This window comes from Cervus elaphus, chromosome 29, assembly GCF_910594005.1.
Source record: "Cervus elaphus chromosome 29, mCerEla1.1, whole genome shotgun sequence".
Classification (NCBI taxonomy): Eukaryota; Metazoa; Chordata; class Mammalia; order Artiodactyla; family Cervidae; genus Cervus; species Cervus elaphus.
Window position 1 is genome coordinate 24,178,272 of NC_057843.1, and position 23,274 is coordinate 24,201,545.

Sequence of the window (23,274 nt, forward strand, 5' to 3'; positions counted from 1 at the left end):
TCACCTTTGTAGTCATAGTAACCTTTTTATATTTAGATTTGGTTGCAGCTACAAGTTTACTTGAGTCATTCATTTTATCCTCCCTCCTGAATAGACCAGGTTTTTTCTTTCAAATAGAATCCACTGTTGTACATTTTTCTTCTATTAATAACACATTGGCTCTCTCTAAAGGTTGTGAAAAAAGGAAAATAAAATATCAATCATATTGAATAACAAAATTATGAAACAGTTTCCTGGACTAACAGGAAAGGCTAGACAACGTGGCTGTGCTCAAATATATTGTTGTTCAGTGGATATATGGCAGGAGTAAAGTTTCAAACTCATTGCCTTCCTCCTGCACCTTGTCACCAAAAAGACACACCCCTTGCTGACTTAAACTTCAGGGGTTATAAATGGTCCCATCTGGGCTTCCCAGGTGGCACTAGTGGTAAAGAATCTGCCTGCCAATGCAGGAAATGCAAGAGATGCGGGTTCGATCCCTGGATTGGGAAGATTCCCTGGATCAGGAAGATTCCCTGGAGAAGGGAATGGCTACCCACTCTGAGGTGGTTGGATGGCATCACCAATTCAATGGACATGAGCTTGAGCAAACTCCAGGAGACAGTGAAAGACAGGGAAGCCTGGCCATCAGGCTGGAAAGAGTTGGACTTGACTGAGCAACTGACCAACAACCACCACCCACTCCAGTATTCTTGCCTGGAGAATTCCATGGACAGAGGAGCCTGCTGGGCTACAGACCTTTGGGTCCCAAAGAGTTAGACATGGCTGAAGCGACTTAGCACCAGTAACCAAGCATAAGAAAGTCACATGCCCTGCAGCCCTCACCCCAAATTTTGCCTATTAAAACTTCTCCCCAAAATTATCGGAGAGTTTGGGGGTTTTGAGCATGAGTTGCCTGTTCTCTTTGCTTGGCTCTGCAGTAAATGATTTTCTACTCCAAACTCTGACATTTAGGAGTTTGGCCTCACTGTGTTGAGCACACAAATCCGTGTTCAGTAACAGAGACACTTTAAGTTCCTTTTCTGTTTCTTTTTATTTATAAAGGAAAATCTCAAACGAGATATAAGACATCATGTAAAATTAGTGTTTTCCCCTTGTATTTTCTCCTTGAGGATCTGTTTTGACCTCTGATTTTTACAATTACCAAAATGAATTTTCAAATCCATTCTATGTAGAAACAGGCATCAAAATGCAGAGCAGAAAAAAATCTCCGAGTCTTTCTGGTCCAGACAGTTGAGGAAACTGAGGATGCATAGAATTGAGGGACCTAGTCAGGGTCACACACCTAGTTAATGGCTTAAGTCAAGCCCCCTACTCCTGATCGCATTTCCTTTCCACAGTAAGCCCAGTCTTAACACCTTGCGGATTCCCCTACGTTAGTGAACTCGGGCTTGGCTGCTGCTGCAGGAAAGCCAATACTCGAGAGACAAGTGTTGGTGGTGTTAGGTAGTTAGAATAGGAAACAGGAGTCCAGAACGGTGGTTCTGGCTAAAAGACAAGGAAAGGAAAAGCCCCTGAAAATAGAACAAAGGAAGGTCCAAGGACCAGAGTAAGGACCTCAGGTAGAACAAACAGCACTCCTAGCTAGCCCAATTTACATAGGGCAGGCCCAAGGGGAGAAAAAAACATATAAAAAGAAGAGCCAAAGGGCCGAGGTCGCTCTCTCTTTCTCTCCCCTGTGCGAGCTCTCTCTCTCTCTCTCTCTCTTCTCTTCACGTCTTTTGGGTGGGCATGCCTCCACGCCTTGAGGATGTATTTTCCTTTATTTTCTAAATAAAACTGATCTGTCAGAGAACCATAACACTGACTGTCCGAGAGCTGTGATGCGCCAAGGGCTTTAACATCCACCGCTTCAAATCTTTGCTGTGACGAGACAGAACCGAGGAAATTACACTCCCCTGACAGTTGGAAAGGAAATGCTACTTTATTAAGGAGGCTGGCAACCTGGAGAGAAGGGAGACTCATGTCTAGGAACCAACTTCGAAGATTCTGCTCAACCATGAAAATTTTTAAAGGGAAAAAGGGAAAGTTAATTGCAATTATTCATCTTGGGAAGGCGTTCAGAGTCTTCTTTATCTTCCAATGTGTACAGACTTTCTTCTGATTGGTGAGATAACAGGGCCGTGTTCCAGGACTCTTGTGTTCAGCCTGATGTAACTATCCTCCACCTGGGTGGGGGGCCTTAGTTCCTGCAAAAGAACTATATCTAAACATACAGTTTATACACACACACACACACACACACACACATATGCTCCACTGCACAGCTGCAGGATCTTAGTTCCCTACCTACATGCACACTCAGTCACTTCAGTCGTGCCCGACTCTTTGGGACTCTACGAACTGTTGCCTGCCAAGCTCCTCTGTTCGTGGGATGCTCCAGGCAAGTGGAGTGGGTTGCCATGCCCTCCTCCAGGGGATCTTCTCGACCCAGGGATTGAACCTGGGTCTCCTGTGTCTCCGGCCTTGTAGGCAGATTCTTTACCACTGAGCAACCAGGGATCAAACCTGGAAGCTTGGAGTCCTGACCGCTGAACCTCCAGGGAATTCCCAAAGTTCTGTCATTATGATATATTCTTTGAAGAGGAACTGGGACCCTGTCCCATTGCTACACCATCATGTCTTGATTGCTGCTCCTTTGTTTCTGTATTCCCTCATTCTCCTGATTGGCATCTATTTCAGTCCATCCTTTGGTACTCAGGGAGGTTCTAGGAGGCTGAAACCTCTTTCCTACAAACAATAAATGGGGGACACAGAAAAGATTTGTACTCAGGGTGATGGGGTGTGGGGATCCACAGGGTCCTGCTTGATTTCAATATGTTCCTTAAAACTTTAAATTTCATGATTGTTTTCTTGCTATGAATTCTCCAGATAATTAATCTTAAAAATATAATTAAGCAATGATCTTTAGTCTGAATTATCCTAATTCTTTTTATTTTACAAATTTATTTATTTATTTATTTTTGGCTGTGCTGGCTCTTCGTTGCTATTGTGGGCTTTTCTCTAGTTGTGGCGAGTGGGGGCTACTCTCTAGTTGCAGTGTGCAGGCTTTTCATTGTGGTGGTGGCTTCTCTTGGTATGGAGCACAGCTCTAGGGCACACGGGTTTCAGTACTTGCCACACATGTAGTGACTGTAGCTCCTGGACTCCAGAGCGCAGGCTCAAAGTTGTGACACATAGGCTTAGCTGTTCTGCAGCATGTGGGATCTTCCTGGACCAGGGATCAAACCCGTGTCTTCTGTATTGGCAGGCAGATTCTCTACCACTGAGCCATCAGGGAAGTCCTATCTTAATAAATGGTAAACAGCATGCCCTTTCTAATTTCACCTGCTTTAACATCCAAAGTCAAACTGAAATGAGGCAACTAAAAAGTTTTGATTTAATTTTTAGGAGGAAAAAGAAAGAATTTCATTCATTCATTCATTATATGAGTTTCAACCCATTGTGAGATTTTAGATAAGACAGTTTATTGGGAAGCTAACACAGCTTAAGCCTCAGGGAACCACACTTGTCCAGGCCTCTGCTAAGGCCCTATAATGAAGTTGGAATTGTTTTTCACAGGCCCATGAAAATGTCTGAGCTTCAGACCATATAATACCTGGACCTAACAGTGAAAAAAATTGTCAAGCTCATAATTTAGATGCATTTGAACACATGGGTTTACCAAAAACTCATCATGTTAACAATTTGTTTTCCCTTTTTTGGTTCTTATAGGTTAGTATGGGCTTCCCTGGTGGCTCAGATGGTAAAGAATCCGCCTGCAATGTGGGAGACCTGGGTTCAAACCCTGGGTTGGGAAGATCCCCTGGAGATCTTCAGGAGATCTTCTTGCATGACAACCCATTCCAGTATTCTTGCCTGGAGAGTTCCATGGACAGAGGAGCCTGGCAGGCTACAATCCATGGGGTCTCAAAGAGTCAGACATGATGGAGCGACTAAGCGCACACACACACACACACACACACAAAGGTTAGTACACCAGGGAATTTAATTCATTCACTCATGTAACAAACGTTTACTAAGAGCCTTCTGTGTGTTAGGCACTGTTCAAGGGTTTGAGGATGGTAAACTGAAACAAAAGACTGCCAGATATTTCTCTAGCAAAGATGGGTTTATTTGGAATCAGCAGAGAATTGCAATTGGGGGCCTGCAACCGTAGTGAGCTACATGCAAGTCCCTGCAGAGCAAGGAAAAGAGAATGCTCTAATAGAGAGGCAAAGAAGTTTTAGAGTAAACAGAGTCCGTGGCTTTTCAATGCCTGAGTCCTTGCCAGGAAAGAAGAGGAGTCTTTCTTCTTCCTATTGGGCTCTGCTATTGTTGTAGGGCATGACAGTGTCCCCTCTGGCCTCCCAACTCAACTTAAGTGAAGTTTCTCTTAGTTTTTCTACTGTGAGAACAGTAACAAAGTACCTGTCCTCACCAAACACAGTATAATGTAATTAACCATATATATCTTCATTTTGAGAAAGTCTCATAAGATGTATTTTTGACAAAATGAAGTAATATTCTCTGCCTGATAGCATTGTTGGGTGGACTTCTTATTAGAAGAATGGCTGAACATAAAGTATTGATTAATGGATTCATGTAAACTTAAACAGCAGTCTCTAGAAGAATAGCACAGGAAATGTCAGTCTATGGCATTGTTTTATTCTATTATTTTATCAACAACCTGAATGTAAAACACAAGCATCCTTATTAAATGTACAGCTGAAGAGGTTAATTCAATATGATAAATGACAAAGTCAAGACTTGTCAATATTGTCCATGAAATGTAGGTGGGCTTTCTACAGGGCCATTCCATTATTGACAGCATGATACACCTTTATCACACTGTGTTGACAGACGTCAAGAATAATACATTGGTACATGTTCAGTCACTATGGTAGTTTGTCAAATTAATATGTCAGCTTTAGTAATTGACACATTTCTTTCTTATAAAGTTAAAATATCTGATAGATTATCATTTATTAAAATAAAATCTCCAAACATTTGAAAATCATTAATATAATGTACCATGTCAATAGAATAAAGAACAAAAGCCACATGAACATCTTCATAGATGCAGAAAAGGCATTTGATGAAATCAACAACACTTCATGATTTTAAGAAACTCAGTAAGCTAGAAGGGAATCTTCTCAATCTGATAAAGCCATCCAAGAAAAACCCACAGCTAGCATCATATTTAATGGTGAAAGAAATCTGATAAAACCATCTAAGAAAAACCCACAGCTAGGATTATCTTAATGGTGAAAGATTGAACACTTTCCCCCTGAGATCAGGAACAAGACAGCTCTTGCCAATTCTATTCAACATACTACTGAAGATTCTAACCAGGGCAATTACGAAAGAAAAGAAAATAAAAGGCATCCTGATTGGAAAGGAGGAAGTAAACTTTCTGCAAACAACATGATCTTGCATATAGAATATCCTAAGGAATACACTAAAACTATTAAAACTAATAAATGAGTTCAGCAAGGTTGCAGGATGATATAAGATAAAAAATTAACTGTATATACATTAGCAATGAACAATCCCAAAATGAAATTAAGAAACAATTCCATTTACAATAGCTTTAAAAAGAATAAAATAATTGAGATTAAATATAACAAGAGTTATGAAACATATACTCTGAAAAGGTACATGACGATGTGAAAGAAATGAAAGAAGACCTAAATAAATGGAAAGAATTCACATGTTGATGGACCAAAGGCTTAATATTGTTAAGATCAGTACCCTCCACATTGATCTACAGATAAAACACAATCCCTATCAAAATCCCAGAAGGTTTCCTTGTAGAAACTGAGGAGCTGGAGCTGGTCTTAAAATTCATATGGAAATGCAAGGGATGCAGAAGCCAAAACAATATTGAAAAAGAACAAAGTTGTAGAATTAACACTTCCCTATTTTTCCACAACATCAGATGTTTCAGACCACAGTCAACTGTCAATAAATTTCTTCTTCACTAAATATAATTATTCCTTCACTAAAAACTATTGAATTGTATGCTTTTAAAAATAAATTTAATGATATATGCATTATATCTCAGTAAAGATGTTTTTTAAAACCTCAATTCTTTAATGCATTTCAAAATTACTTTTTTTCATTTCTCAAATATTTAACTACCTTATTTCACAATTTGTAACAATGACATAATTTCTAAACTACTTTTCAGCTCTAGCACTATAAGCTGCCAACTGAGATGTAAATATTTCCCTAATTTCATTATTTCTTTTTCTATCGCTTCCAAAATGCTCTCTCCAATGTTTATTTGATGAATAAAAGTAAACATACAATTATAAAGAAGACATTTACTTTATAGCTTTAATTGCATCATCCAGAAATGATTGAATAGGGTGGCTTAGTGCCAAATTAAAATATCCAGAATTTTTTTTTATTGTGGTTAAAAACCTATTAACATTACACAGGCACATCTGTATAAATTCAGTAAGGTTTTTATGTCAGTATATTTCACTGAAATATGTGTTCTCTGACATCAATCACAAAAACTTTTATAGCATTTCAGGACTCAATTTACATCAGCTCCCCAATATTAAAAAAACTTCTCTCTTCAAAGTATTGAATTTTTCATTTAAAGGAACTTATTCCGTGTATGTTTACATAGAACAATTGAAGCTTCATCAATAATGTGAAATTTTATTGTCTTGGTACATGTTTTCCAAAAAGAAGTGTTTTCATTTAGTAGCTATGTTTTGAACAAGGCAGAATTACAAATATAGATTATAATTATGTATCTATATTGATAGTATTCTTTTTTGAAATTCTATTAAATATTCATGCCTAAAACTGCCTATTATTTTTAAGGATTTTTAAAGAGTTGGATTTTTCAAAATAATAACTTACTTTACTTAGTATGATAATCTCTAGGTCCATCCATGTTGCTGCAAATGGTGTTATCTCATTCTTTCTTATGGCTGAGAAATATTCCATTATGTATATATACCACATCTTCTTTCTCCATTCATCTGTTAATGGACATTTAGGTTGCTTCCATGTCCTGGCTATTATAAACAGTGCTGCTGTGAATGCTAGGGTGCCCATATCTTTTGAAATTACAGTTTTCTCCATACACATGCCCAAAAGTGGGATTGCAGTATCATATGGTAGCTCTATTTTTAATTTTTAAAGGAATCTCCATACTGTACTCCATAGTGACTGCACCAATTTATATTTTCACCCACAGTGCAGGAGGGTTCCTTTTTCTCCATACCCTCTCTAGCATTTATTATTTGTAGACTCCTTGATGATGGCTGTTCTCAGAGGAGCCTGACAGACTCCAGTCCATAAGATCACAGAGTCAGACACAACTGAAGCAGCTAAGCACGCATGCATGCATTCTGACCAGTGTGAGGTAATTCCTCATTGTAGTTTTGATTTGGATTTCTCTAATTATTAGTGATGTTGACATCTTTTTTATGTGCCTGTTTGCCATCTCTATGTCTCCTTTGGAGAAATGTCTATTTAGATCTTCAGCCCATTTTTTTTTAATGGGTTGTTTGGTTTTACTGATACTGAATTATATGAACTATTTGTACATTTTGAAAATTAATCCCTTGTCAGTTGTATCATTTGCAAATATTTTCTCCCATTTTGTAGGCTGTCTCTTCATTTTGTTTATTATTTCCTTTGCTGTGTAAAAGCTTTTAAATTTAGTTAGGTCCCATTTGTTTATTTTTGTTTTTATTTCCGTTACTCCAGGTAGTGTGTGCAGGCTCAGTCGTGTCTGACTCTTTGCAACCCCCCAGGCTGTAGCCCGCCAGGAGCCTCTGTCCATGGAATTTTCCCAGCAAGAATACTGGAGTGGGTTGCCGTGCCCTCCTCCAGGGGATCTTCCCAACCCAGGGATCGAACCCGTGACTCTTATGTCTCCTGCATTGGAAGGCAGATTCTTTACCACCGCACCACCTGGGAAGCCATTACTCTAGGAGACAGATCCAAAAAGATATTGTTGCAGTTTATGTCAAAGTGTTCTGCCTGTGTTTTCCTCTAGGAGTTTTATAGTGTCCAGCCGTACATTTAGGTCTTTAATCCATTGTGAGTTTATTTTTGTATATGGTGCCAGAGAATGTTTATACCTCATTCTTTTACACATAGTTGTCCAGTTTTCCCAGCACCACTTACTGAAGAAACTATCTTTTCTCTGTTGTATCTTCTTGCTTGCTTTGTCATAGGTTAATTGACCATAGGTGTGTGAATTTTAAAATCTAATACTTTGCTAAAGACTTTAGTCAAGACAGCACTGCCAGCCCATTGGCTTACCCAGGGAATTAATTACAAGATAGAATATCCACTGGTTATTGGATGAAGTGAAGACATCCGTGGAAGAGCATCAGAAGAGAAGACTTGACCTCCTCAATCTACTTCTAAGAAAAACACACACATGAGTTCCCAGTAACAAGAAACATACTTCAAGGTAAACAAGAGTGTCCACACTGAGTTACAAGTATGATATTGTCCACTGCAGTGTTATTTATAATTGGAAATCAATAATAGGGTAAAAGGGAAATTGTTCAATAAATTATCCACTAGATATTATATAGCTCTTTGGGGGAAAAAAAGTAGTCTTTCTATAAAGGTAATACTATAAATATATAACTTCCTCACTTGTCCCACTCAAACGCTTCCAAATTAACAAGAAAATAAAATCATACACTGGAGGCACTTCTATCTACCATGAACCCAGGATATGGCTCTATCCCAAATTACCAATGATAAAAGAATTTCAAGAAAATAAAATCATACAGTGGAGGCACTTGCATCTACCATGAACCTAGGATATGGCTCTATCCCAAATTACCAATGATAAAAGAATTTCTGCAAAACATAATGATATTGGGAAAATGAAGGGAGAATTTTTTTTTAAAGTAATAGATAATGTTTCTGAGCTCAATGATACTCCCTTAAAATAAGTGACAAGGCATGAGAAATCTAATCTGTTGCTTGGAACAACAGAAATTGAAGATACAGGTTAACAGAGAAAAATATAATACACTTTGGTACCACAATTTCACATAGAATTGGCAAGGCTGGAGTGGTCAGGATGCGGGCAAACCTTCTCATTTTCTCAGACCTGGACTCTTCATTTCACATACAGTAGGCTGAATAAGGCTTCCTGAAATTCAAGTCTACCTGACACCTAGGAATGTGATCTTCCTTGGAAATTTGGTCTTTGCAAATATTAAGTAAAGAACCCAAGAGGAAGCCATCCTGGATTTCAAATTGGTCTTAAATCCAATGACTGGTGATTTTATAAGAAGAGGAGCAGATGCAGAAAGACACACAAAGAAGGTCATGGGGAAAACAGGTAGAGAATGAAGGGGTGCTGCTACAAGCCAAGGAATGCCAAGGTTTGTCAGGACCCACCAGAGACTCCGAGAAGTAAGAAAGGAGCCTTCAGAGGGAGCATGGCCCTGTCAACACTTTATTTCAGACTTGTAGCCTCCAGAACTGTGAGAGAATACATTTGTGTTGTTTGAAGCCACAATGTTTGTGACAATTTGTTTTGGCAGCCCAAGGAAACTAATGCACCATGTAAATAAACTGGGGGCTTCCCTGGTGGCTCAGTGGTAAAGAATCCTCCCGCCAATGCAGGAGATGTGAGAATCCCAGGATTGATCCCTGGGTTGGGAAGATACCCTGGAGTAGGAAATGGCAACCTGCTCTAGCATTCTTGCCTGAAAAATTCCATGAACAGAGGAGCCTGGTGGGCTACATGGTGTCGCAAAGAGTTGGACATGTCTGAACAACTGAACACAGCAGGAATAAACTGGAATGTGAGGGAGGAGACAGAAGGACTCTCTCCTCTCTAAGCAGATTTGTAGCACCAAAGTGGGCCAAATAAAACTAAACGATTAAACACAAAACATCTGTGATCTATTAGTCTTCATTATGAACCACAAAAAGAGATTTTTGTGTGTGTGACCCCAGCTGACAGCCAGCATATAAACAGAGACTTCAGTCCTACAACTGTATGGAATTAAATCCCCCAACATCTGAATGAGCAGAAACATACTCTCCCCACAAGCCTCCAAGAAAGGGTCTTTGCTGACACCAGGGGCTTTGCTGACACCTTGACTTCAGTCCAGTGAGACCATACTGGACTTCTGACCTATAGAACTGTAAAGTAATAAATATATGTTTTTCAAAGACACTAATTTTAAGCTAGTTTGTTATAGCAGCAACAGAAAACCAACTGAGCAGGGATACAGGATGGGGCTAAAAATAGGAAGTTTGGCTGAAAGTCTTAAAGAAGTAATAAGATCTTTAAAGACCTGTCCCCATCCTGTACAGCCAAGAGACAACCCCTCCCGCTTGGCAGAAGACTGAGGTTGACCCATTGAAGAAACTCACCCAGGGTTGTCTGGGATATTGAGCAAAGCCATGGTCAAGTGTGAGCTACCTTAAAGTCGATCAATTGAAAAATGAAACTCCTCCAACCTCTTTTCTTGCTCAGCTCTCATAACGCCAGCCACTAGGAATAAATAGCTGACAGGAGCTTGAGAACTCTTCTATGGAGAAGTGGATCAGCCCAAGTTAAATTATGGAGATCCTGACCCTTGTGCTTCCAGCAATGGAATGGCTGAGTCCCCACTTGATTACCATAGAGTAAAACCCTTGAGCTTTGAATTAGCATTTTAGTGTCTTACTCAGCTATTAATAGATACCAAGCAGACCAGACATTTTACAAAGGCCTGTGAAAAGATAAATAAGCCAGAACAAATAGCAAAAAGGAACTTGTAGGAAACTGAAACTTCAGGGAGAAGAAGAAAACTTGCAATAAGCATAATAAATATTCTCATTCATTCAAAGATACTTACTGAATGCTTATTATACTGGGCAGTCATTTTTTCTAGATGTTGAACCATAAGCAGTGAACAAAGCAGAAAAAGCCCATGGCTTCATGAAGCATACAGTGCCTCAAAGAGAGAAGAGATGCTCACTGACCTAAGGAATAGAAACAGGAAACTATACATAAAAGAAATGTGCAAAGACCAAAATAGAACTTTTAAAAATTAAATAAGCTGAAACTTTTTAACACTAGAAGGGTTAAATGATAATACAAAGAATCTCTCAAGAGATGGAAAATGGAGGGAAAAAATATCTTCCTTAGAGGATCAGGCTAGCAATTTCAAAATCAGAGATACCAAAAAAGCACAGATAATGAAGAGAAGAAAATTATTTTTTAAGCATACACAAAAGTAATTTCCCAGACATATATGAGTTTCTAAAGCAGAAAAAAAAAAAAAAGAATGAAAAAAGATCCACTCCAGGGAACATCATCATGAAGCTTTATAATACTGTGAGAAACGTGAGAAATGGGACGGCTCTAAAATCTTCGCAAAAAAGAAACTAGATCCCATCAAAAAGAACCAGGAATCTGAACAGCATCAGGCTTCTCTACAGCAACAATGAAACATCAAAGACAGGAAAGAAATAAGTGCCTTAAAAATTCCAAGAGACAATCATTTCTTTTTTTTTTTTTTTTTTAATTTTTTTATTAGTTGGAGGCTAATTACTTCACAACATTTCAGAATTCATTTGAACCAGTCCTAATGAGATGGATGAAACTGGAGCCCCTTATACAGAGTGAAGTAAGCCAGAAAGATAAAGAACATTACAGCATACTAACACATATATATGGAATTTAGAAAGATGGTAACGATAACCCTATATGCAAAACAGAAAAAGAGACACAGAAATACAGAACAGACTTTTGAACTCTGTGGGAGAAGGTGAGGGTGGGATGTTTCAAAAGAACAGCATGTATACTATCTATGGTGAAACAGATCACCAGCCCAGGTGGGATGCATGAGACAAGTGCTCCGGCCTGGTGCACTGGGAAGACCCAGAGGAATAAGACAATCATTTCTTACCCAAGAATTTACACAAAGCCAGGCTTTGAACAGAGCATAAGAGGAGGATAAAGACATTTCAGACACACAAGCATTCAAGATTTCTCCCATGTTCCCTTCTGAAGATGTGGCAGTCAGAATGCGAGTTGGAAAGGAATTTCCAGACACAAAAGTATTGCAGACAGGGGTGAGTTTATTAAGAACAAAGAGCACAGATAATGTAGGTGCTGCAAGTATAGCGGGTTGACCACCAGAGAAAGTCGATGGTTCTTACGGGTTAGTTTTTGCAGCCTCAAGACAAAGAAAACTCCTGCTGAAAGGCTGGCTTTAGGTGATTGGTTAAGTTGCTATAGGGTAAGCACTGTGGTGGGCATTTTTGTCTAAAATGGAATCGAGAAGCCTGCTGGTGATGATCATGGGGGCATTTGGCAATGGTTGCAAAGAGGCTCAGTCAGTTTCAGAGGTGACCTTGGTTCTGGGCTCCCTGTCTGTGGCCTTGGGGCAGGACTCCACAGAGGACACCGGAGGCTGTGCTCCAGTTAGCAGGAAAGTAAAGAAGAAAAGAGGATTGAGGAAACAGGGTTCTCAACGCGAAGAGAATTCCCAGGATGATACCCACGCAGCAGGTCTGGGCAGCTGGTGGTTCACGTGGCAGCAGGAGGGCACAGGGCTCCGGGACTGAGGTCTCCTGAAGGGGAAACCATGAAACTGGTGGATCAACTGAAATTCCCTCCACCTAAAAGTACTGAGGGGCAATGTACAGTTCTATCAGAGAGTTTGAAGTGAATTAGTATACTCTGCAACCCAACTGATGATTATGTTTGCATAATTTAAAATGTGCTTATTAAAGGATGTGAATATTCATTTATTCAGAATGGCGACATGGCTACATTGAAAGGTTGGGGACAGGGTTCTGTAGAGATGAGGGCTTTGGGGGCCGGGGGTGGTGAATATTGTAAGAGGAAGAAATCTTTTTCTTCCACAATAGGAATTTAACAGCTAACATTCAAATCAGAAAAATCTTGTAATAATAAAATGATCCTACTAACTCAAAAGATTGTAATAAATACCAGGGGGGAAAAAAAAATAAGACAACAAAACCTTTGAAAATGATTCATCACTAGGGACCAGGAAGCAGGAGTTATGAGTCATGTAGAAATATTGGGTTGGCCAAAAAGTTCATTCAGGTTTTGCTATAGGATGTTATGGAAAACCAGATGAATTTTTTGGCCAACCTAATCTTTTGAGTATTTAAGGAGTTCATTATATGTCACCTGTCTTCCATTTTCATCCTGAACAAACTGAGAAATAAGCAAAAAGGATGATAGAGAAATGATCACTATTTTTAGCAATAAAGGCTAATTTGGGGAGATGGTGAGCATGAGTACCAAGTAGATTTATGGACTGAGTCCTAGTACTAGACCAGGGGAGGCCTGTTCCCATGATACTAGGACCCCTCCCCACCACACACGTGCATTCATCATATGGAGGGTTTGGGTGCTGCTGAACAGAATAGTTTGAGACCCCTGAGCTGGGAAAAAGACTAGTGACTCATTCACACTACTTGTAAGAAGTGACTAAAACAAGTATTTTATCTCAGTATCCAAAACCAAGGATACAGTAGCATATTCCTACTGGCTCAAGGCACACTTCTATTCCAATATTTGAACTTTATATTGGAATTCTGAGTCAGAGATAGGTGAAGAGAGAATGAACTTTAAGGAGGAAAGCAGCAGGAGCACAACTTTTTGAGCTTTTAGAAAGAAGTGCTCCTTGCTTGCCCTCTGGATGGGCTGTCCTGAATCGAGGCCTCTTCCCCAGTGTATCTCCTTTTACCAGTATTATTTATCCTTATTTCCTTGCTGATGTGAGAGGCTGAGGAGCACCCTGGAGGTGACTCAGAAGGTCTCTGCAGGAATCAGGAAGACAGCCAGAGTTTTAGACTGCAGGTTGCTTGATGCAACTGGTAGATGGCCTGTGCTCCCACCCTCCTCTGAGCCCTGCCTCAACATCACACCTGCCTCAGTGCCCAGGAGCCCTGAGCTGAGATGGTGGTGCAAAGAGAAATTCAATTTTTGTGTTTCCTGAGCATTTAAGCCTAGAAAATATTTCTGTCCCTAATGTAAAAATAACAGGCATTCATCATTTCTCATTTCCTAAATAGATGGAAGAGGAAGAGGAGGAAGAAGAGAAAGAAGAAAGAGCAGTGATTTGGGTGTGTTGCTTTAAGTGCTATTGCAGAAACCACTGTCAAAAGCAAAGAAGCCTGTACTGCCTCCCTTAACCCCACAGGTATTTTTTTTTCTGCTTTTATGGTTCTCATTGAACTGGAAGGGGAGAGCCATTGGCCAAAAAATGAGCCAAAGGCAAAGGAAAACAAAGTCGTCTCAGGGTTGGAGACCTGAGAAGAACATTTTTAGAGTAGACTGGGCTTTTATTTTGATATTTATTTTGACTTTTAACTATGCAAAATGGATCCTCTTAGAAAATAGATAGTTATGCTAGATTGTAGACCAGCTGGTGGTAAAAAAAAAAAAAAGGAAAAATCCGCTGGAATCACCTAAGCATGTAATCCCCACAGGAAAAAGGTAGCTTACTGTTACTTAGGCAGGGACCAAAAACTTCAGTCATATATAGTGAGGATTAGCAGAAAGAATGTGGAATTTGGAGCCAATATTGGGTACAAATGAGAACTGCTTAATATTGGCAAGCTACTTAGCCTCACCGAGCCTCAGTTTATCCATCTGTAAAATGGGACTAGTAATAGTGCAAAAACTCATGAGATTGAGAAGAGATAGGTGAAAACTTCTAGTTCATGGTAGGTGCATAATAAATGTTAGTTCTCTCTCTCTCTCTCTTTTTTTTTTTTTTGCTCCATCATGGCAGTCATTAGTGCTGGCCACCAAATCTTACCATTCTTCTCCCAATCACATAAAGCAACTGTACTTTCTTGCTTCCTTGAAGATAGATATGGCAATGCTTTTTGCTTTAGTCAGTGAAGTGAGAGTAGCCTCAATGCATCACTTCCAAACTGAAGCAAGTACAAGATTTGCCATGTATCTTTTCTTTGTGACAGCAACTGGCAGTGTTCTAGATAGTGACCAACTTGGAGACAGGCATGAGGATGACTCAGCAAAATTCACAGAGCACAGGTAGTGTGAATGAGAAACAGAGACCTTTGTTGTCTTAAGTCACTGTGATTTTCTGAGCTCCTTGTTACTGCCGTATAGCCTCTACCCTTCTGATTGGCCCACTCTCCTTAAATGAACTGCATTTGCTGCAACTCATTAATTCATTCCACAGCTATATGCTGAATGGATGTCTAGCACTGTGCTTGATGCTGGAAAATACATGATACTGATTCTTGCCCTCAAGGAGCTCATAATAAGGGGAAAAGAAGGAGGTCATTGTCGGGAGTCTTTTAAAACTATCACCCATCGATTCTAAGGTTTAACAACAGTCAAGGTTGGGAACTATACTTTTGTGCACATTGAATCCTTCATTTACATTCTATTGCCTATAGATATTGATAACAGAGAAGCCAGAAATTATAATAGAAAGTAGGAGAAACAGTATCGTGTTAGAAGAGAGGGAAAAAAGAGATGGTTAAACTGACAAAGTAAACATAAATACTTCATCTTTACTTTTGTTGCCCACAACTCCCTGGCTCACTCAGTTTTCTTTCACTTTGCCCTTAAGAAAATTTAGTAGAACTTTGAGCCATTGGCCAAAAAATGAGCCTTTAGACTAAATGTCAAGTCAAAAACAATGTAAAGTTGTTTATTATTACTATAACCCTAGAGTCATTTCTTCCTGTAAAAAGTTCCAATGATGTGGAACTTCCATGGGGGTCCAGTGGCTAAGACTCTGTGCTCCAGTGCAGGGGGCTTAGGTTCCATCCCCGGGTCAGGAAGACCTCCTGAAGGAGGGCATGACAATCCACTCCAGTATTCTTGCCTGGAGAATCCCATGGACAGAGGAGCCTGGTGGGTTACAGTCCATAGGGTTGCAAAGAGTCAGACAGGACTGAAGGGACTTAGCACACATGCACAATTGGTTACCCTGAAGTCCAATTTGTATGAAAAAGGTAAATTAAATCCATGATTGTTTTCTTTTTTCTAAAACAATTTCAAAATAATGAGTTCATTCCTTCTTACCCATCAACAGTGACCTATAGAGTTACTATAGAATCATTATGAACTTACAGATATAATCATACTTGATACATTTGAAACAATTGCAATTATTATCAATTTTTGGTGCTCAGATTGATCCATCCTTGTCTAGGGGGAGCCTATTTCAATTGATTCCTTAGTCTTCCTGACATAATCTGGAAGTGAGTGATAGCTTCCTTGATTTCTGTAAATATCTACAATTAAAAAGATACAATATCTGGGATTTGCTTTAAAATGATGGCATGGAGAAAATGGGTATAAATGAAATATGATTGGCAGTGACTTGATTGTTGTTCAAGGAGGGTGATGGCCCCATTGGAGGTTCATTATACTGTCCTATTTGTAACTGTCTGGAATCTTCCAAAATAACAGGCAAATATTAAAAATTCACACAATGACTTCCAGAATAAGACCTTAAATCCTTAGCAAGATAATAATCTTCAGTGCCTGACTTTGGTGGGAGAAAAAGAGATTTCAAATTTCTCAAGGATTCTCTTGACTTATCAGGGACGTGTAGAGGTCTGAGTATAAAGTTTTACCCAAAGTCAAAAGTGGTGCATTTTCCAGACACAACCGAAGTTTCCTCTGGTCCCAGGAAAGCATGAAGAAACCCTAAGTGGAAAATAGGAAGAGGGTGGAGGGTAAGGAGAGCGGGAAAACTTCTGATGAAAGGTTTCTCCTAGTGAGTATCTCTTGGCAGTTCTGGCGGTTATCAAAGGGTCAGGTAAATGGGACCTCCGCCAGTAGCCGGCCTGTCTCATCTTCGCCAACTCTTCGGCCCAGATTTTGCCTCCAGTTCCCAACAAGCCTGACTCAATTTCTTGTGGTCTAGGGGGTCTTGTTTTCCTGCCAGGGCAGGGAAAAGCTCTGGGCACGAAGTCCAGAGGCCAGCGTATGAACACTGCCTATGACTCAAAATGACAGTCTTGGGTCTCAGCTTCATCAGCCACAAAATTAAAGGTCAGCCTGCAAGACTAATGATCCTTTAGGGTCCCAACCAGCCAAAGCCGAGACTTCAAAAACCCTGGGCCCGGACACACAACCCTGCAGGCCTGTCTGCCTTTTCAGTGATCGTCTTGACCATCATTACACATTACATCGCCTCCTAAAGAAATATGTGACTGCTGGCACTTTCTGCAGATAAATGGAAAGAAGGGGCCTGGCAGAGATGACCCCAAAGTTGGCAATACTTTCAGGTCTAAGGAGTCAGGCGCGTCACCGACCTGTATGATTTCTCCTCTTCGTCCTTGCCCGTCTGCAAATCCTGACCCCTGTCCCCACTGCGGAGAAATCTCCTAAGAGACGGCAGCCGGCGTCGCCTCTGCGCCCAGGAGGCGTGGAGCAGAGGGCGCGGGAGCCGAGCGCGCTGCGGCCACGCTCCCCGCGCAGAGGCGAGAGGGAGGGGCCGGAGGGGGCCCGGCAGCACCAGAGGCAGCGCGCGGGGCTCGCGGCGGCTCAGTCTCCTCCCGAGCCCAGCCCCGGACGGCGAGAGCGGCGGCGAGCGCGAGCCGCAGCCCGGGCCTCGGAGCGAGGAGGCGGAGGGCCGGAGGAGGCGGAGGACCGGAGCGGCGGGCCGCGCTCGGGTCCCCGCCGTGTGCGCGTCTTCCTGGCGGATCCTGGTAAGTGCGGGCGGCCAAACCCAGACCAGCTGCCGGGCTCTGGGGCTGCAGAGGTCGGGGTCCCTGGATCCTGATGGCGTGCATCTGGCGGCAGACTCACAGGTGGCGTCGCGGTGGACGTGGGCGCCCCAGGCCCCGAAAGGAGTTAGCCAACTCTCTCCGCTGCCGGGTGCGGCTTCTGAGCTCCCCCTGCTTCTCCCCCCCAAACCGCCCTGCTTCCGGCTCCGGGTAGTGGGGGGCCTGCTGTCGGAGAGGCGCTAAGAGGGGCTCTCCCCTTCACCAGCGATTCTGGGAGATGCCGGCCAAGCCCCATCCCAGCTCCCGGTTTTTTAGTGAGGCGTCTGTCCTTTAGTTTTATTTTCCTGTGAACCCACTAGGGAAAGTTTGGGACCACACAAAGCAAAGTTGGGGCGCGGCTGGTGGTGCACTTGGCTGGCGGAGGCAGCTCGCGTGGAGCGGAGCTGTGGGTTTGCAGGTCGAGTCGGGCTCCGGCTGGAGCCGATAGCGCACCCTGGGAGTTGTGTCCGTCCGTGCTTTTTGCCCCGGCCCAGCATTGTGACAATCCCCGGAGCGCAGTGAGTCGCTTAATCGTTCACGCTAAGCATAGACATCTGCCAGCCAGCCGGGAATCTGTGCGGGGTTAGGTTTATCTCAGGAGGAACAGCATCTCAGCCTGGGTTGGTTTGGGCTCCCTCTGCAAACCTGAGTTCCAGCTAATCTCAGTGTATAACTGGCGCGTATTTAATTAGCTTGTTTTACACCTGAGATGATCTCAGCGAATGCCTCTAAAATGAAATCGCTGATACAAGAAAAAACCACCCCTCCCAATCAAAACCGTTTTTTAAAGAAATTAAAAAGAGGAATCTTCAGAATGTCAACTGTCATATCTCGGTATTTCACCCTTCTCTGTAGATGCTGAGAATGAAAACTGCTTGGCTGTCTAACCTACTAGAGGGTCAGTGTCAGGGCTATTTTGGGCAGATTTTTGTGGACAGAGGTATTACTGCAACGTGCATATTATTTATGAAATACATATTTGATCTCTTGAAATAGCCTACTTGTTAGGAGTTGTTTGATTTACCAAGTTGTGTATTTTAAATATGACTAAAGGTTTTTTTTTTTTTAAAGCTTTAGCTGAAAATAATATCTAGATATTTAGGGAAGACGGTTTGTTTACATCATCAGAACATTCTTTTAAACTTAAAATTTTAAAGGGCTTCTTATCTGTATTTGATATACAGGAGAGGGTTTTCATGAAAAATAAGAGCCTGAGAGTATTAAGTGTCCAGAAAAAGAGTGCTGATCCTCCAGCACTCAGCCCTTTCCAAGTGACAGATTAAATCCGAAAAGTGTGCCTGCAACTGGAATTATATAATTGGACCAAAAGATAAGGCAATGGTTTGGTTGTCAAATATGTAGATAATTCTAAAGGAAGTGATACCTTTTTGAGCACCGGGATATTATTTGTTACATGGTTTAAGGTGGGATAAACAGAGATTTTCATCTACAACATTTTTTTTTAATTTAACACACACAAATATGTAGTCTATGTATTTACCCAAATGTTTGCCTTTGTACACACATTATAATAAATGCCTAATATGTCACATCCTACTCTTAATGCTTCATATCTTTTAACCCATCCTCAAAGCATTCCTTGGTGGTAGGTGCTGTAATTGTCCTAATTTTTGAAATGGGGAAACTGAAGCACAGAAGAATTAAGGAATTTAACCCAAGGTCACATGGCTGGCTATAGGATAGGATTTTTTTCATAACTGCCAAATTGTTTTGTAAAAAAAAAAAACAAACATGATTTTATGATTCACGTATCCTTGTTTTTATTTTTATTTAAGCATAAATGTTGAAAATATTTCCTGTGAAGCCTAAGAATTCCTGATTGTGGAAGCGCCTCACAAGCACTGTTACCTGTAAAGAAAAGAAAAGTATGAAAGAACCATCTGGTTGAGTCTACAAATTTAGAACCATCACATCCACCAGAAGACCCAGGATGGATCTGCACCAAAGCGCCACCATCTCTTTCCTTGAGAAATGGTATTCAGATAAGTCACCGTCTGGCTGCAGGAGACATTATAATGTCAGGAAAAAACTGAAGTTGATTCGAATCCTAGGCCTTTTCCTGGGCCTGGTAGCCATTAGCACTGTCCCGTTTTCAATCCGTGCCTTTTCTGAGACAGAGACCCAGAGCACAGGAGAGGTCGGTGGTGCAAGTGGCCCCGGGGCAGCACACGGTTACCACGAAAGAACTCTCTTAGATTTAAATGACAGGATTCGAGATTACACTCCACAGCCAGCTCTTTCTCAGGAAGGCATGTCTGAGAATAGTACAGATCATGCCCAGGGAGACTACCCCAGAGACATCTTTTCCCTCGAGCAACGAAGAAAAGGCGCCATCATCCTCCATGTCATTGGGATGATCTACATGTTCATAGCCTTAGCCATTGTCTGTGATGAGTTCTTTGTTCCCTCACTGACTGTCATCACCGAAAAACTGGGCATCTCTGATGATGTGGCTGGAGCCACCTTTATGGCTGCCGGGGGCTCAGCGCCAGAACTTTTCACGTCTCTCATAGGGGTGTTTATTGCTCACAGCAATGTTGGCATTGGCACAATCGTGGGCTCAGCCGTGTTCAATATCCTCTTTGTCATTGGCATGTGTGCTCTGTTTTCCAGAGAAATCTTAAACCTGACTTGGTGGCCGCTCTTTCGGGATGTGTCCTTCTACATCATTGACTTAATCATGCTGATCATATTTTTCCTGGATAACTTTATCATGTGGTGGGAGAGCTTGCTTCTCTTGACAGCTTACTTTGGCTATGTGGTTTTCATGAAATTCAACGTCCAAGTAGAAAGATGGGTGAAGCAAATGATAAATCGCAACAAAGTCGTCAAGGTGACAGCGCCAGAGGCCCAACCAAAGGTTGGTGGCGGTGGTTGTTTATTTAATGTTTTTCTTCGCCATAGCTCTGAATTCTTAGCTTTTGAGATCTGCCACTTTTTTAATCAGGTGGCGTTGGGGGCTGTAATGGATGGCAGGGTACTTTCTGCAGTTCTTTGGTAGCCAGACTGACATCACAGTGGGAAAAATTTGGGGGTACTCTGGAGAATGTCTACTAAATTCTCAAGCTGTTTGCCTCAGAGTAAAACATTTGTAAATATAGGTTACATAAGCTTCCCAGAGAAGACTCAGCAGTTATTTGTCTCTTATTTTGTGCAAGGAGGCATAGCAATTTTTGGAGCAGTTTTATTTTCATGGGAAAGTACGTGTGTGTGCTTTACACATTGCAGGACTTTTTCTATTTAAATGAACATATGACAGTTATCATGAACCATTTCTTTAAAGGTGCTTAGCAAAGAAAGTGTGTTTGTGTCACCAAATATGAACCTGTAAGTCAGCAGCCTAGAGCCTTGCATGATTGGTCGTTCACGTGGGTCATGGCCATGCTTCTTGATCCACACAGTGATGCTTCAGACCACTCGACCAGACCCCAATCAGGATCCATGAGAGTCAGTGGCAAGCCATGCTGCCTGCCTCTGTAGCTCGATGGCCCATTTTGCACACCATGTTAAACATGACCCAAAATATTTTCTAGAGTAGGACTTGAGGGGGTTTTAAAGACAACAGTGGTCATCCTACCACTTAGGTAGCAAGTAAACTGGTTAAGAACTTAGAAGAAATTGATCTGAAAAAAATATAGGTTAATTTTTAAAAATAATCAGTAATGTTTACTAATGGGAAAATTAGTAAAATTTTGTTAAGTAGAGTGATGCAGTTCTGATTTATATCCTAACATTGGAATGTCATCTCAGATTGTGATTTTAAACAGAAAACCAAAATACATATGCAGACTTTTCATTCTGGCATCTGAGGAAATTCTCATGTATGCAGAAAACAGATGTTAAGCGGAGGGTGAGATGTTTTGTCCAGAGTAAAGAAAAAAATGATATTAATTTAGCCTAATTCCTCTATGTTCAAGTTTCATGACCATCTATCATGTTTGTAGCAGCCAGTTTGAAGCAAAGTGCAGACAAAAAAACTACTAGTGATATTTCTATTTATTCCATGCAAAAGATAAATATTCTGGAATGTATTTTTTCTAACCTATCACTCAGTGTATGGTTGTTTGTTAGAAACTGTAGTAAGAAAAAAAACCATGGCAAATAATATTCAGATGTGATATTAGTGTGTATCCTTAAGGGCATGAGATAGGGTCATCACTGGAGCCCCCTCCCTGGTCTAATTTTGTAGCCCGAAAGATGATCCCTCAAGCTATCTGCTCAAAACTGACTGCACATTTAAGTGGTTTGCATTAGTAGTCTATGTGTTTATTCCAGTTAGAATGCTGAACATTTGCCAAGGGAAAGACAGATTTTTTAGAGGCAAGGAAATGATTTGGTGCCTTATAAATATCCTGGGCCCATCAAGGATAAAAAGTCTTTCTGAGAACTCAGTACTTTTCATTTTGTTACGGCACAGTGGAACTTCATTAACTTAGACACAGAATTCGGCTAAAGGTTATATTGGCAACGAGTATGAAAAAGGAATTTGCAGAGTGGTCCAGTGATGTATTAAAGATTGCAGGAGTATTTTGTATTCTGCTAGAAAGGGAGAAGCTGGTTTTGTGCATTTAGTAATAACTTTTAAAATATGGTCTACAGACAGTTTTTAATAAATTATGTCACTCATTAAATCAGCTCTTGCAGGATTTTTACCCTACTATATTAGATGACTGTCATGTCATTTTTATAGTAATTTAAAAGTCAATAACTTAGGCTGACATTCCTTAAAGTTATTTATTTCCATAATTTTTGCTATGCTTAATATTGTGCACCTAAAAAATTTTGGAATTCTGGACTTACCTAATTAAAAAAGAAAGCAGTTTATATTCATGACTATATCTCCTGTTTCTGATTTACCCCAAAAATATGTTCATTGTATTGTTTTCCTTTGAGCACCAAATAGTTTTAGTTGTTTCATTGAATGATTATCATTTATTTTGGCATTCAGAAACTAGATTGAACTATAAATTATCATGGGACCAGAATTTTTTAACATTGCTATGTCTTGTTTGGTGTACTAGAACACAGATATTTTTAGGTGGACCAATACATAATATGTGATTTCCTTTACGAAATTTCACCTTGCCAATTTCACTTTTGAATTTTGTTGGAAAAAAGTTTTTTTTACCAGCTGGTCTTTATCAGATGCCTGATTTCAGAATCTTGTGGAAATTTTGTGCTCTGAGCACTGAACAGGTGTCTCAAGGAGAGACGGGTCCTTGAGCCTGGTGCTATTGTTCTCTGATCTAAAAAGTTGATTTCTGGCTGTATACCCCACCCTCCTTTCCTACCTAAGTCAGTACTTCCAACATCATCAGAACACTCAGAGAAAGACCCCAAGCCAAAGAATTCCTTGATGGAGTCTTCATAGAGAGGAATGTGCTATACAAGAATTTAGGAAGCAAAATACTAAGCCTGTTTTTAGGCAAGGCTACCTCATTGTTTTATTTGTGCAGTTATAGAGCAGGGGAGTATGGGAAAGTGAAGGAAACATTTAGATATTTTTATACAAGTCATCATGGTTCTTCCTGG

The 23,274-nt window shown here is 40.7% G+C and overlaps 1 protein-coding gene and 1 long non-coding RNA gene across 5 annotated transcripts in view; one reads left to right on the plus strand and one right to left on the minus strand.

The window, feature by feature from the left end:
• Positions 1 to 1,919: 1,919 nt before the first annotated feature.
• Positions 1,920 to 17,382, minus strand: LOC122686158. The gene is made up of 3 exons (XR_006338636.1): positions 17,269 to 17,382; positions 16,585 to 16,657; positions 1,920 to 2,189 (listed from the first exon to the last, which is right to left on the minus strand). It is a non-coding gene; the product is annotated as an uncharacterized LOC122686158 (long non-coding RNA).
• Positions 17,383 to 17,385: 3 nt separating this feature from the next.
• Positions 17,386 to 23,274, plus strand: part of SLC24A2 (solute carrier family 24 member 2) — a 279,753-nt gene continuing 273,864 nt past the window's right edge. The window contains exons 1-2 of one of the 4 annotated variants that reach the window (XM_043891283.1): positions 17,386 to 17,664; positions 19,518 to 20,602. In XM_043891283.1, coding sequence (XP_043747218.1) covers positions 19,673 to 20,602 — 930 coding nt within the window. In that variant the 5' untranslated portion in view covers positions 17,386 to 17,664; positions 19,518 to 19,672. The remainder of the gene's footprint in view (positions 17,665 to 19,517; positions 20,603 to 23,274) is intronic. The other 3 variants (XM_043891281.1, XM_043891280.1, XM_043891282.1) reach the window with 3 other exon arrangements.